The 15,368-nt window shown below is 33.8% G+C and overlaps 1 protein-coding gene, 1 long non-coding RNA gene and 1 pseudogene across 2 annotated transcripts; 1 reads left to right on the top strand and 2 right to left on the bottom strand.

Annotated features, from left to right (window-relative positions):
• Window positions 1-276: 276 nt before the first annotated feature.
• LOC118056763 (uncharacterized) lies at window positions 277-2,899 on the top strand. Its single transcript, XM_035069102.2, has 2 exons — window positions 277-2,127; window positions 2,593-2,899. Exons 1-2 carry the CDS (start codon window positions 578-580, stop codon window positions 2,669-2,671), a joined length of 1,629 nt encoding a protein of 542 aa, XP_034924993.1. The 5' UTR covers window positions 277-577; the 3' UTR covers window positions 2,672-2,899.
• A 186-nt stretch (window positions 2,900-3,085) lies between these two features.
• Window positions 3,086-8,381, bottom strand: LOC140954265 (pentatricopeptide repeat-containing protein At1g09220, mitochondrial-like; annotated as a pseudogene).
• A 5,036-nt stretch (window positions 8,382-13,417) lies between these two features.
• LOC118056761 (uncharacterized) lies at window positions 13,418-15,362 on the bottom strand. The gene is made up of 5 exons (XR_012168750.1): window positions 15,184-15,362; window positions 14,700-15,099; window positions 14,432-14,519; window positions 13,734-14,179; window positions 13,418-13,513 (listed from the first exon to the last, which is right to left on the bottom strand). It is a non-coding gene; the product is annotated as an uncharacterized lncRNA (long non-coding RNA).
• Window positions 15,363-15,368: the final 6 nt, after the last annotated feature.

Here is a 15,368-nt window from a genome sequence, read left to right as displayed (position 1 = left end):
GGATTGAATTTACTCCAAAAAAGTCATTAATTTAAATATTATAAATTTCAGAATTATTAAAAATTTATATAATTATTAACTTTAAAAATTTAATTAATTAACTGAGATGCGCGTAAATGACTCAAGACTATTACAATTAAAATTAAGAAAAAAAATATTCCTAACACTTCTCGATTAGAACTGAGCCAGCAATTACAATTCGCAACATCAAATTTCCATTATCCATAATATCCAATCACCGAGAATAGTGTTGGGCTCCATCATCTCCAGGCCCCATCATCAATCTTTAAGAACAGAGTGCTGAGTACTATTCGGTTGTTTAGTGGGCTGCACAAACCACAGGAAACATATCCCATCTCTCCAGGTCTCAGCCCTAATATTTCCCACAACTCTCTCTCTAACAGTTGAATGGCGGTCAGGAGTGATGATAGATTCTGACTGAAAAGGTCACTGTTCTTTTCCATGGATACTTGTTGCCTACCGGTCAGCATTCAGGGTTGAAAATGAAGTAGATTCTTACCCTGAAGATTCCAAGACAAACATCATCACATCACAAATCTAAGTTTAACATCCCAAAATGTTTCATCTTTCCCACAACCTATCCAAACCCAATTCAATCGCATGCTCAAGATTCAATCTTCAACCCCACAACACTTCCAGGCTCCCCATTTCCCACATTACCCCACCCAGGAAAGTTACTTCATTTTCTAAAAACCCTAACATTCTCATTCCTAGGTGCACACCACAAGATACCATTTCACTTTCCATCACTACTACTCGTGAGGATAGAGCGGACGATGGTATATTTACCAAGGAAAATGAAGTTCTGGTATTAGAAACTCCAGAAGGAAGTAAAAAGAATTTCTGGGGTGCTGTCAGTTTGATTATTGGCACTGCTGTAGGGCCTGGAATGCTGGGCTTACCAACCGCAACTATAAGGTCTGGTTCTTTTACATCAACAATCGCCATCATCCTTTGTTGGGTTTATGTAATCTCCTCTATCATTCTTGTTGCTGAACTTAGTTTTGCTGCTATGCAAGAAGATGGAGTTGCAGAGGTGAGCTTCACTGGCCTTGCAACAAAAGCATTAGGAAGCAAATTTGGTGCTTTTGTGGCGGTGGTTTATGCTAGCTTAAGTTTTTCTTTGCTAGTAGCATGTGTTTCAGGCATTGGTTCAATAGTATCACAGTGGTTTCCATGGATGAATGTTGTGTTGGCTCATGCTTTGTTTCCTGTTGCTGCTGGGATTGTAATTGGGTTCTTCCCTTTTAAGGTCATTGATACTGCTAACAGGCTTTTATGCTTGCTAATGCTTTTCTCCATAACTTCACTGGTAGCTATTGGTTTGTCTGTGGCCAGAACAAATATATTAGCCTCCCTTGTTCCCACCTCGTTGAGTATTTCAGCAATCTTGCCTGCTATCCCTGTAACCGTACTTACGTTGGGGTTCCATGTTATCACCCCTTTTATATGTAAGATTGCTGGGAATTCTGTATCTGAGGCTAGAAAAGCAGTGCTGATTGGTGGAGCTGTTCCTTTGATAATGGTTTTGTCATGGAATTTGATTGTTTTGGGGCTTGCAGGTGCTAACACGGCCACCACCTCCAATGACCCAATCTCTCTCTTGCTCTCTGTCAATCCTTCTGCTTTATCTGCTGTCCAGGGCTTTGCATTTTCGGCTTTGGCAACTAGCTTGATAGGTTATGCAGTTAGCTTTCCGAGACAGCTTCTTGATACCTTGGAGTTGATCTTCACAAAAACTAAATCTGAAAAACAGATTCACACTCAATGTCAAATATTTGCTAATGGGGATAGTGCTGGTAGAATTGGATTCGTAACCTTTTCTGGTCGGCGTAATCTTGGAAATACAGGGAGGGCTTCATTTGATGGAACAAGGTGTTTTGCTGCATCAGAAGTGAAACCACCATCAAGCACGGCCGAGTCTAATGCATTCCACCATAAATTTGTAATGATGCTTGTACTTGGTGTTCCCATTCTTATAGGATCCTTCTTTCGCTCAACCTTTTCAAGAGCTCTTGATTTTGCTGGAGTTTATGCAAATTGCTTCCTGTTTGGCATACTTCCTCCAGTAATGGCATATGTACAGCAATCCAGGAAGAAGCTCAGGTATTGCAGGCAATTTCATGTTCATTTATTCGCTATTTAATAGGATGTTTGCACTTCTGATCCACAATGAAAACCTCAAAAGACAAACAATATTAAAGACAGCAAAAGAGCACCTCACATATTTGAGACATCCGATAATATATTTGCACCTGCTGAAGCCTAAATCTCAAGGTCAAACTCATATCTTGGAAAGCAAACATAAACCAATTTATCATTTCATAATGAGTTCAAATTGGAAAGCGCCACTGATATTTTAGAATGGCTTCTTTTCTGGATTAGTTGTTATTATATGTCCGTAAAATGCATGTTATTTCTCAACAATTTCCACAACTTTACACCAAATAACCAGTAATTCGTTTCATGCTTGACTAAGTACTCGAAGTGATTTTAACTTATTCCTCCTATCAAAATTTTCTTTTCAAACCCCATAAATGGACATTTTACAAATGTTCTCTGGTTTTTCAGGTCATCCATTCTTCCAGGGGAAGATATCACTCTTCTACTACTTTTTAGCATTGCTGTCATTTTGGGGATATGGCATTAGACAGTTAGCAGCAGAGCAGTGTCCTGTCCATAGGTCAAAATTCCGTAGGTCAGAGTTTACATGGATAATTTTTCCATATAGTTCACATTTATTGACTGAATCAACCTCATGCCCTTTCCTTTGTCGACTTTGGGATTTCACAGAGGCATCTGAACACATGTTTTGGTCATAAAATTTAAGTCAAGTCATGCGAATAAATGCAAAGTAATTGGATTTTTTCGTCCCAAATACTGATTTAAGATCTTGTCAATTAACTGTCAGATTATGATATAATCTGTTTAGTTCCGTTTCTTCATTTACTCCTGGCTTCAGAAGTTATGGATCAAATCTTAGTAGAAAACAAGCAACTACATAACTCAATGTCAAATAGGCAAATGCAATAGGTTGATGCAAGATTAATACAATACTAGGCAATGAAAGTAGAACTCGGAAATGATTTTCTCATAAGAGATCTGTTTGGATACAGTGGTAGGAATTATACGACCTTTACCTCAAGGATGAATATAGCAACGTCATTATTGCCATTGCAAAGAAAAGAAAAAAGAAAAGAAGAGTATCTTCTATTATAGAGAACGAAATCCTCAAATACTAGCCCTGTCGTGTGAACACTTTTCTGATTTCAGCTAGATTCAATGGCTCCCATATCTTTCTGAAGTAACCCTCACTAAGTAAGAATTATCATGACACAAGATTTGTTTCCCAATTCCTTTAATTTATGTTCTTCCACATGCACGTTATCCTTAATCAAGAAAAGCTCATTCCTGGAATACCTCAAGCCGCTCATGACCAGGCACTTGTTTCATACTTGCTCATGTACGTCATCTCCATTTTATGGAATCATTTTGTATAGATGCCACTGAAAAAACATCAAACAGCAAGAATTAGGCTGCCAAGAGCTATTAAAAGATTTTTTCTGTAGTGGTCTGGGTTTGGTCTGTAACACTTGGGGAGCTGTTAGCAGTTTCTTTGGCATCAATACATGTAAGCCAACAGATATTCTGACTAGACTCCAGAGATCTGTCTAGCTCTCTTGTCATTCAGACGAAACTATTGCCAGGTAGTTTAAAGGCATTTCTCTCATTCGTTAATCTTCTCAACCTCTCAGCATCCTCAAACCTCCCAGCACCAGCAAAGTTGTTATACATGAGCACATAGTCACCTCCATATCCTGTCTCCATCTCCATTATCTTCCTTGTAACCCTCTCACCCATCTCAATATTACCATAAAAGCTACAGGCACCCAACAGGGATCCAAATCACAACAATAACGATCTCATTAGGAATCTCTAACGCCATGTTCTCTGCCTCTTCTAATCTCCCAGTGATCCCCAACATGTCCACTAAACATCCATAATGCTCAATATCAGGCGACACTCCATGTTTATTCACCATCTTGTCAAAAAACCTGAGCCCCCCATCAAACAATCCACCATGGCTACAAGCATTCAAAACACTCAAGAATGTCGCTCTATTCGGCCTCAAACCTATTTTCTCCATCCTTTCAAAATATTCCCCCGCTTCCTTCCACGTCCCATGCATTGCAAACCCAGAAATGATTGATTTCCATGATACCAAATTCTTCCTCTGCCGAAATATCCTTAAAAAATCTCAATGCACTCACTACACAACCACATTTTGAATAAGTATCTATAATCGAATTAGCAATAATATCAAATGCATTAAACCCCCTTTTCCTGCATATCCATGGATCAAGCTGCAAACTTTTGACCCCCACATATTAGAAATAGCTGGTAAAATAGCAAGAATAGTGATTTCAGTGGGTTTTATGCCCTCACACAAGACCATTCTCTGAAACAAAGACAAACCCTCACTGTACATGTTGCTTCTTATATACCCATCAATAATTCCAGTCCATGAAACAACATTCTTTTCAGGCATCTCATCATAGAGGAAACTTGCAAATTCAAGTTTGCCCCATTTGACCAATCCAGTAATCATCACATTCGAAGTAACCACATTTCTGTCATGCATTTCATCAAACAGAAGCATAGCATCACCTGAAACCCCACTAGATAAGTACAAATTTTAAAAGAACAGACATAAACATGACATTGAAAACCCACTTTGAATGTACTACCATGAAACTGAGTTCCTATAATTGGACAACAAGAGTTGGCGCTAGTATTTATGAGTAAAAAGTAGGTAAAGCTATCGAATGAAGGGGGATGCAATGAAGAAGAGTGAAAGTAAGCTTCCTGCAGTTGATTGATACTGTGATAAAGATTATTTTTTAAAATAATTTTTATTTAAAAATAAATTAAAATAGTTTTTAATTTTTAAAAATTTATTTTTTAATATTAAAACAATTTAAAAATATAAAAGAAATTATTTTTTTACAAAAAACACGCGTAGCCAAGCAAGTCTAAAAGAATAAATTCTAAGTTGATTGTTAAAAAGTAGGATTGAATGGCTTAATAAGCCCTTGGTGTGTAATTGTGAGTGGATTTGTAGGGTTGGTTGGTGGATTTTTGTAGGGTTCCTGTTTCATAGAGAGAGAGAGAGAAGAGAGAGAGAGAGAGAGTGGTTTGGTTTTTGTTCTTGTTTGATTGTGGAAGATAACTTCTCTGAAGCTTGGGGAAAAAAAGGGCAGTTTTTTACTTTTAACGCTGTTGTCTTGTTTGTGAAAGCATGGTCTTGTCAACTCAAACATGCTTTCCAGGAGCCTTTGCTTCCCGCAAGATGCATAGTTAGAATCATTAGTGCTGCGGCATTTTATGTTCTTTGGTCTGGCATTTTTTGGCATCATGCCAGTTGCTGGGGCTATCCACCTTGTTGCTTTCAACATTTAATACAAATTATGTTTTGGTAATGCTTTTCGGTGTTGAAATGATGTATTTTTCTATTTTTTTTTATTTTTAACATTGTTAAAATCATAAAAATATATATATTTTATAAACATTATTAATTGAAAGTTTTTTTTTAGACAAAAAAAAAGAAAAAGAAAAAAAAGGCTATCCACTCTGTCGCTTTCAACATTCTTGTTTTTGGCAGAACAGATCTGTTGATGAATCCAACTTCTCAGCAATTAGGCTGCTGCTGCAATGGTTATTGATGCATTTTCAGTTTTTCATCTACTCCTCTCTTCATGAGAGACAAGAAAACTGCACCATTTTGACTCGACAGAAGACAGAATCCCCCGTCTGGTGACATTCAGAACAGGTCTCTTGTTGGGTCCATTTTCTCATTTACAAACCTTTTTCTTATCTTTTTTTTTTTAATTTTTTCATTTCACCCTTTCTACATCCCCCAGTACTCCAAAATGTTGCAAAATATGAAAGCTCCATATCAGAAGGTGATAGAATTTGAACCTTGGACACTTTCTTCCAGATGTGGATATTCTGCATGTCAAAAAGCCCTTTTTTTTTTTTCCTTCTCGCTTGTATTACAAAGATTAACGGCAGTCTTTGTTGCACCGGCAGTCTGCATGGTTCCATATCCTCCCCCACTCTCTTTACTCGAGTCATTTTATATAAACGGCAGCAACTTGGGATGCTCACCGTCAGCAACTTGCTCTGCACATCTTCGCCGTGAGGAGAAATCGACATTGTCAACCTTTCCTACAGCCATAGAACGCAGGTATCTGCAAGAAGACAAGAATCATAACAGACACAATATTCCCACATTTGTTTGGTTGAGGTCTGAGTCAAGAAGGTACAACTAGCAAATATTAATCATGCATGCATCATTGAATCGATTCCCCAAGTTGACATTGAATTAGTCTTCAAAATGCTCAAGCTCACAGAACAATCCTTGCAACATCAGTATTTTATAATCTAAAGTTTAAGCCTTCCGTGTTAGCTTGCATAAGAATATTAAGTAGATTGATCGATTAAACAACGAACCATGAGAGGATTCCGACCAAATTGTATGATCATTGGTTTGTCTTTGAATACATATCCATTCACTAGATTCTGCAACCACAAGCCACAAACACATTAGAAAATATTAATGCTCCATGATCACTTCGGCAGAATATTTCAGAAGAGAATGCAAAGGAAGGAGTGGTCTTGTGAAGCGGGACAAGAAGATTCAAAGCTAAAGAAGAAAGTAAAGAAGAAGCAAAGAAGAAAAAGCTAAAAGAAAGAAGAATGGGGTCGGAAAAGTCTTCAACTTTGTAATTTTTATTTAATTCATTAAAAATTGTCTAGAATTAAGAAAAATAGAATATAAATACTAAAATTTTAATTAGAACAAACATTTGGGCGTATAGCCCAATAAAGAGAATAACTAATAATAACTAAATTAAGTTCAACAAATAAAGTCTAATTAAAAAATTTCAACTAAAAGTTCACATAAATTAAACCAAAAATATAAGATAAAGTCCAATCTCTCAATGATTTGGGTTATCCTCCATTGTTTATGATCATACGAGTACATAAACAATATATTAGGTCCAGTATCCCCACCAACTCTCTTGGGATTGAAAAAACTCGTCCCCGTCGAGTGTAGTTCAAGGCAGCCCTAATAATACTTCAAAAAATCATAATCAAATTGTTGTGATGTCTCTCTGATAATCTAAATATAATCTGAATTTAGTCAAAAGATTTCAAAAGGATCATTAGGGATATATTGTTTTGTTTTGTATATAACAAGGCTTTTCATGTCAAAAGTAGAGCTAATACCAAAGTTTAGTGATAATTTAATGACATAATTATTTGATTCAATTATTTACAACACTTTAAATGGTATAACACTAGTTGCAATTTATGATTGGTTTCCAAAAGACATCATTAAGATCTAATCTATATCATGAAATAATCTCCAATATTAAATGCATCATGATACTTATATAGATCATGTCGAGATTTGTATTATTTATTACTTACTAGAATATGTTTTAAGATCTCAACATGCAAATTATAAACTCTGCATGCAAAAGACTCAATTGAATCAGACATTTATAGTGATGAGATAAAAAAGAAAGATCCACTGGCATCCTAGGTTTGTGACTAGGAAACTTATATGACTGGGAGTAGATCTCAACATACAAATTATAAACTCTGCATGCAAAAGACTCAATTGAATCAAACATTTATAGTGATGAGACAAAAAAGAAAGATCCACTGGCATCCTAAGTTTGTGACCAGGAACCTTATATGACTGGGAGTATAGAATGAAACACACTTTTTGAATCCTAGATAGAAATAGAATGGATATAACCCAATGAATCGAGACCTTTATTATGCTCCTTATCTTGAATAAAGGGTAAGGATTCAGAGAGCTCTACTGACTACACTAGACTTATGACATATTGGATGTTAAGCATAGGGGACAAAGCATCAGGGAGCTTAGGAGGTTATCTAAAATCTATGACATGCTCGATGTCAAACATAAAGGGTGAAGAATCAGGAAGCTTGAAAGGTTGCTCCAAATCTATAATAAGTTAGGTGTCAAGTATAGAGATCGAGGAATTAGAGAACTCAGAATAAAAATTGACTTGAAACTCTCCTAATATTGCACTTACCTTTTTAGGCAACTCTACTAAAGAGTCTCCAAAAACTTTTACAACTAAAAAAGACACAACTGACTCTTTATAAATCTCCTTTTCAAACTCGTTTGAACGTATCATGTTACCTATATTTATCTCCTTAGATAGTTCCATTAGAGAGTTTCTTGAAATTTCTTCTATAACTAAACCAGACATAATAAGTTGTTCCTTAATCTCATTCTTAAATTCATTTGAACTCATTGTATTAAGTCCTTGTTCGTTCACATGCTTTTTTTTTCTTGTTCTTGTTGCTAGGTCTTAGAAGTAATCTAATGAGTTTGATCTTTCTACCTTTAAAAGCAAAAGAACATAAATTTGATTGACCATAAATGGCGACGTATAAATTATATATTCCTGGCCCCCCCAAAATGATATGTCATACATCCATCAAAATCATATCACACCAAATTTCATTATAATAGTCTAAGAATTTAATAGGAAACAAACATCTCTCATTGACTGCAATGGAATTATTGTCAACACATGACACATTATATGGCTTAGAATAGGGAATAAGTTTTAGGAGTAAACAAATTACAGCAGTTGAAGATACTGCATTGATACAACTTTCATTATCAATGATAATCTTGCAACCTTTATCCTAACATTTGATACAGGTCTAAAAGATAGCAGTCATTCTTCAATCTTCAATTCCCTCATGTTGTGTCAAGGCATATATAATTACACTCAACCTAGTTGCCTTAAACTCTATAGTGTTTTGTTCATGATTAGTTCTAAAAATACCACTCAAGGTCGAATCAATGATAATTGTAAACTTAAAGTTGGATACTAGATGACTATTAGCAAATGCATGCATCACTAACTTAGAAATAGAATAGAGATCACATATGATTCCTACAAGTGAAATCACAATACAAAATTAAAACTAATTTCATTTTTTTTTATGTAGGGATTAATCAAGAACAAAATACACCAATAAAATTTTAAGTGCGTATTTCTAGACCGTTAAGTGTAAATAACTAATCAAACACAATGTCACAAACAATGACTCGCAATTATCAAAGAGGACTAAATGCTAGATATCAATGATGAAAGAGATTGATAAGCAAAAATTAACAAATAAAATAACAAGGTGTGATTTGTTTTAGCCACAAAAAGTAATATTAACAAAAACTTTAAATGATGAGTGTAAAACAAGAAAAGTAAAACTTAACAAATCAAAAGGTTAAGTAATTTACCGATCACATTACTTAATGTTGACGAGACTATTTGGATCATATGAACTTCCATTGGTGTCAAAGTGTTGTCGTCGAATAATATCTTTTATTGCTTTCATTTTTCCTTTTTTTTTTTTTTTTCAACTCACTTTTCACCTTTTTTTTTTTTACTTTTGACTTTTTAAATAAATCATATATATATATATATATATATATATATATATAAAAGCAATACAATTAAGAGTAAAAAGTAGTTGTGAAATTGGTAGAAGAGTAAAAGACAACCAATAGTAAAGAACAACCAAAACTTGTTCCTTTCTTCTTCATTTCTCTCGAACTCTTAAGATTGAAAATGCGTGATGACTTGCCTTGATGAAACTAATGGCTAAGGAAAGTCTGTGTGGAAGCTTAGGACTGTCTAGCTGTGGTTGGACTTCAGACATACAGTTTATGCATTGAATTGAGTCTGTGATGGCTGCAGATTTGATGATTGGTTGACTGATTGGGGCAAAGTGGTTGTTGGTTATGGTTAGATGGGAATGGCAGTTATGGTTGACTGGTGGTGTTTTAGGAAAAATTAGATTGGTTATTGTGGCTTGATATTTTGTGGTGAACGATGGCTGATGGGTGGCTACTATTGGGCTTGGGTTTTGTTGGTTGGTGATTGAGGCTCTTGGTTTGGGCTTATTATTGTTGCCAAAGCTAATGGTTATTGGATGGGAGTTGTTTACGGAAGTGTTGCGGTGTTTGTTGTTGAGGTAGTGGGTAGTGGTTGATATGGCGGTTTTGCTAGTTTTGGTGACTAGCAGATGTGTGTTAGACTATTATTTTAGGCAATGAGTAGGTGTGGTGGCTAGTCTTTGGCTTAACGTGGCATGGTTGGTGTCTACGTTGGTCAGCGACGTGGTGGCTATGACTGAAGACTAGCTATTGTAGTTGGTTGTTACAATTGGTGTGTGTGGTGGCTGGTGAATGAGAAAGATGAACAATAACTAGAGTTAAGAGTATAAGGGGTGTTTGATTGGATTTTTTTTTTATTTAAATCTGGATTGTAAAACAAAAGCTAAAAGAAACAATTTATATATATATATATATATTATTAAAGAACTCTAAAACGCGTGGGGAATTCACTATAGCAGTTTTGGTTTTTTTTTTTCTTTCACCGTAGTAGTTTTTTTTTGTTTCTTTTTTCTTTTTTTTCCTGTAGCATTTTTTTTCACTATAGCTTTTTTTTTTTTTTTTGCTTATGTTTCTTTTTTTTTTTACATGTTTTTTTTTCTTTTTTTTTCCCCAAAATTGACTTCTTTGTCTTTTTTTTTCTTTTGTTTAATTTTTTTTTCAAAATTATCTTTACTAATTTTTTTAAATATTAAGCTGGTTAAAAATTTAACTATGTAGTTTTTTTCTTTAAAACATTGTGGATTGCTATAATATTTTCATACATTGTTTTTTTTTTTTAAGATTTATTTATTCCTTTTTTTCAAAATGATCTTTGTAGATTTTTTTTATATATATATTAAGTTGGTTGAGAATTTAGCTTTGTAGTTTTTTTTTTTAAATATGGATTGCTACAGTGTTTCCCCTACATAGTTTTTCTTTTACTACAGTGTTTTCCCATATATGTTTTTAAAAAATTATATTTATCGAATTTATTTTTTCAATATTGAGTTTGAATGATAATCTAGCTTTAGCTTTCCCCACATGTTTTTTTTTATTTTTTTATTTGTTTTTTTTCAAATTGTCAATTTTACATTTTTTTTTCAGAATTTTTTTTGTTGATTTTATTTTTTTACTATTGAACTAGTTGAAAATTTAGTTTTTTTGTTTATTTCTTTAAAACACTGTAGTTTTCCCCAAGTGTTTTTTTTCCGCTTTTGTTTCCCTTTTTTTACATGTTTTTTCTTTCATTTATTTTACCCAAAATTGACTTTTTTTTAAAAAAAAATTGTCTTTGTCGTTTTTTTTTTTATATTGATCTGGTTAAAAACTTAGCTTTATAGCTTTTTTCAAAAAAAAAAAAAACACTATAGATTACTACAATATTAGCTTTTTTTTCTTTTTAATTTTTTTTAATGAATTTTTTTTGTTTGATTTAGTTTGTTAATGTTATTTTTTTTTATTTAGTTATCAGATTTTCATGATACGAATCTCGGGTTTGATGGGTTGACCTGATTTGACGAGTTATTTTTTTCATTTAATTTAGTTTGTTAAAGTTAATTTTCTTTCTATTTAATTATCAGACTTTCATACTTTCATGATATGTATCCTGGGCTTGACATGTTAACTTGGTTTGATGGGTTAACCCAGTTAATTCTGGGTAAACCCGTCATTTTTTTTTCTATTTAATTATCAAACTTTCATTACGCGAATCCCAGGTTTTACGGAATAACCTGGCTTAAAAGGGTTAACCCAATTAATTTTTTTCTTTTTCTTTTCTTCATTAGTTTTTTCTTCCTGTTGGTTTTTTTTCTTTTTCTCTTTTTAATTAGTCTATTTAATTATCACATTTTTATGACACGACCTTATAGCCAGACTCACATCCAATATTTTTGATTCGGTGTTACAATCAGGCTCACTTAAACTTGGATCATGCAAGTTTAATTTTATTATTAATATTATAAATATTACTTTTAGTCAGGCGTTGCAGCCAAACCCAATTGGGTATGGCCTTGCAAAAAAAACTCAGATTTTTTAAATTTTTGTTTTTTTAATATTTTTATACAAAAAAAAAAAGGATTCACGGCAAGTACCAAGGCTAGTATATCTCTAAAACACGTGGGAAAGCACTGTGCTTTCCCCACAAAATAATTTTCTTTGTAAGCGCTGTGTTTTCTCCATAAAACGATTTTCTATGTTAGTTAGTATTATATTATGAGAAGAACTGTAGCTAGCTGATTTGAATAAGAAGAGTTGTAGCTAGATGATTTGACTTATAAAAGTGACAGCATCACATTAATGTATTAAATGCTTTTACAAATATACACTGTTTTTTCTTTGTTTTTTTTTTTTTCCATTGAGCCTTTTTTTTCTTATCTGTAGTGGGAAAAGCACAGGCGAGTTCATGATGGTGCTTTAAATGCTTTAACAATTTACCGCAGTCTTTTTTTTTTTTTGCACTCTTCGTTGCTTTCAAATGATTGTGTCTTTATTGGTTATTATTATTATATTATTAAAAGCATTGTAGCTTGGAAAATATTTAACTTATAAAAGCGACATCATCATGTTTCTGTATTAAATGCTTTGAAAATTTACACTGTTTTTTCTATGCTTTTTGCAATTCAGTCTTTTCTTCGTGGGAAAGAATTTACTTTCACAGGCGAGATCATGATGGTGTCTTAAATACCTCAACAATTTTCTACAGTCTTCTCTTTTTCTTGCATTTTTTGTTGCCTTCAGCTCTGATTTTGTTTTATATATACTGCTACTTTTTTTTTTTTATCACCGTTGATGAAAGCTTCATGCAAAATCTAAGGTTTATGAGCTAGATTGAATGTCAAGAATTTAAACAAAACTGTTTAATTGTGAGAACAATTTTAAAAAAATAATAATAAGAAGAAAAAGAAAAAAGAAAAGCTAAAAAGAAGCCAAAGAAAAAAAAAATGCTGAAGAAGAGTATGCAACTTTGCAATTTTTAATCAAAAACTATCTAATATTTAGAAAATAGAATATAAATATTAAAACACTAACTAGAACAAATAATTAGATTTATAATCCAATAAATAAAATATCTAACAATAACTAAATCAAACCCAACAAATAAAATCTAATTAAAAAACCTCAACTAAAAATTCAAATAAGATAAACAAAAAAAAATTTCTCAATAGTTTGGGCTATCCTCCATCACTTATTAATTATATAAATATATAAATAGTATCTCATCCGGTGTCCTATCCATCTTCTCAGACAAACATCTACATGAAACTCCCAACTGGGAAAGTGAGACCAAGTAAATGCCCTTTACTTTATAAAAGCACTCAGCAGCCCAGCACTGCAAAGCATTTAAAAAAAAAAAAAAAAAAACAATGAAATGAACTCACACAGGGGTTCAACAATCACGTAGGAGTTTTAGGCATTATAGTAAACAGATGCTCTCACGAGATACATACCAGAGCTTGATGAGCAAGTTCAGAAAGCTTGGCCCCTGATTCTTCCCTCCTGAAATTTAAAAGCAGAGGCGATTCCGAAGTGATAAATAATGTAATCTAGCATTTTATTTTTTTGATAAATAGTGTATTCAATGTTGATCAGTCTAGAGATCACATGTTTCAATTATATATGCTATATGTCATGTACAAAAAAATCGTCCTCAAAGATGTGGTGTGGTGATAAAGAGTTTGAGATCTATACAGTCTCGAGTTTAAATCAGAGCATGTACCTCTTGTAAAAGCCTGGGATAGTCGGGGTTACTCGAATCCGAAAAAAAAAGTCGTGCACAAAAACAGGATTTTATCTCCCAACAGCTAAGCTTCTCAAATTTCTTCTATTTCTTTGACAGCAACTCAAAGAAATATGCAAGCACATAGTCCTCAGGTACAACAGTACAAGAAGAATCTGAGCAATATCCAATCTCAGATAACACTGAAATCTAAAGCTGCCATCTAAAAACAAAGCTCAGGCAAAAAAAAAATTCAATTTCATCAACCCTAATGCCCACATGGTATTTGTATCACATGAACTAGGACCTGGTGCTCCTCGGAACTTTAAACTTAAACAAACATGTTGAGCTTTATGCAGAAGTCAAGAGTCCACAAAATGACCTCACCTCCATCAACTTGATACTGAGGCCAACTTTTGCTGAATCAATGCTTCCAAACAATGATCCTGCAGCAAATTGTGATCAAGATATAGTAAGCAGGTATTATCTTTGCAGTAACAAGAGGCAAATTGTATGAATAATAAAATCCACGAAAACAATAAGCTTCAAAAATATCAGCACCAAAATTTCATGTGTAAAAAACAACCATTTCCTAAAATATTAATGTTTGTCACTAAACAAATGAAATTATACTCTGCGATTTGATACAAAATCGCTGAAAATTGGCATCCAGCAAGTGTCAAGGATTGCCAGCTTACCAAATATGTAGAAGAAATCATCAAAAACCACTTCTTTTTCCAGGTTCTTTATGCACAGCACAGGTGCAGGTTTCCCTACTGTGTAGTTCTGCAAAATTTAAGAAAGCTTATGCAACTGGCTATATATTCTTTGCAATTCACACAAGCTACCTTCAGTCAAAAAAGCAAAAAAAAAAGAGTTCAAACTGAACATAGATTAGACTCGACAAATTCGGAAAATTATGTATCTTCCATGCAGAAATCACTTAAAATTTTCCAGACCAGGTACCTTAAACTTTGGAAGTGATAAAATTTCCTTTGGAGCTAGTCTTTTACTCTCTATTTCTTCCGCAGTTGCATGTTATGGTTCTTGACATGGTATCAGAGCCTTGATGACCCAGTGGTCACGAGTTCGAATCTCACCATCCTCATTTATTTGATAAAAATTAAGCACAAGATAATGTGGGCCTGTGCAAGTTTCAAGCCCAAAGGGCTTTCACTTGAGGGGGTGTGTTAGAGAATAATATAACTCATATCCTAGGACCTCACCTAACAGCTTAAGTTTTTAGGTTGAGATGGTTCTTTGACATTGCATAGGGTCTCTGACCCAAACCCTCTTTGTCTGGGTCGTCAGATTCTGTGTTATCATCTTTATGTTCATTTTGAGTTGCTTTTGGTGCAATCTTAATCTGCAATAAAACAATAGAAGAACATGAACATTTGTAAAAGTGATCAGATAAACCAAAAAACATTTCTATTAGACAGAAAATGACCTGCAGCACATGATTCTTTTTCTTTATAACTGGGATTTCTTTTGGGACCAAGGAGGCAGGTTTCAGGCCAACAGCCTCATGAACTATGTCTTTATCAGCTGCAGGTCCTACAATTGCTTCCCGCTTGACACGCTTTCTTCTGGGTTTAACAGCTCCTGAGGCTTCATACAAGGCTTTATCATCAA

Source organism: Populus alba, chromosome 19 (assembly GCF_005239225.2).
Source record: "Populus alba chromosome 19, ASM523922v2, whole genome shotgun sequence".
Classification (NCBI taxonomy): Eukaryota; Viridiplantae; Streptophyta; class Magnoliopsida; order Malpighiales; family Salicaceae; genus Populus; species Populus alba.
Note: the sequence above shows the minus strand (reverse complement) of the source record. Positions and strands in the feature narration are given on the sequence as shown.

Bases quoted from the DNA above. Each gene is read 5' to 3' on its own strand.
- LOC118056763 (XM_035069102.2), top strand. From the start codon at position 578: ATGTTTCATCTTTCCCACAACCTATCCAAACCCAATTCAATCGCATGC. The intron at 2,128-2,592 runs GTATTGCAGGCA...CTGGTTTTTCAG, and splicing joins CAATCCAGGAAGAAGCTCAG to GTCATCCATTCTTCCAGGGG.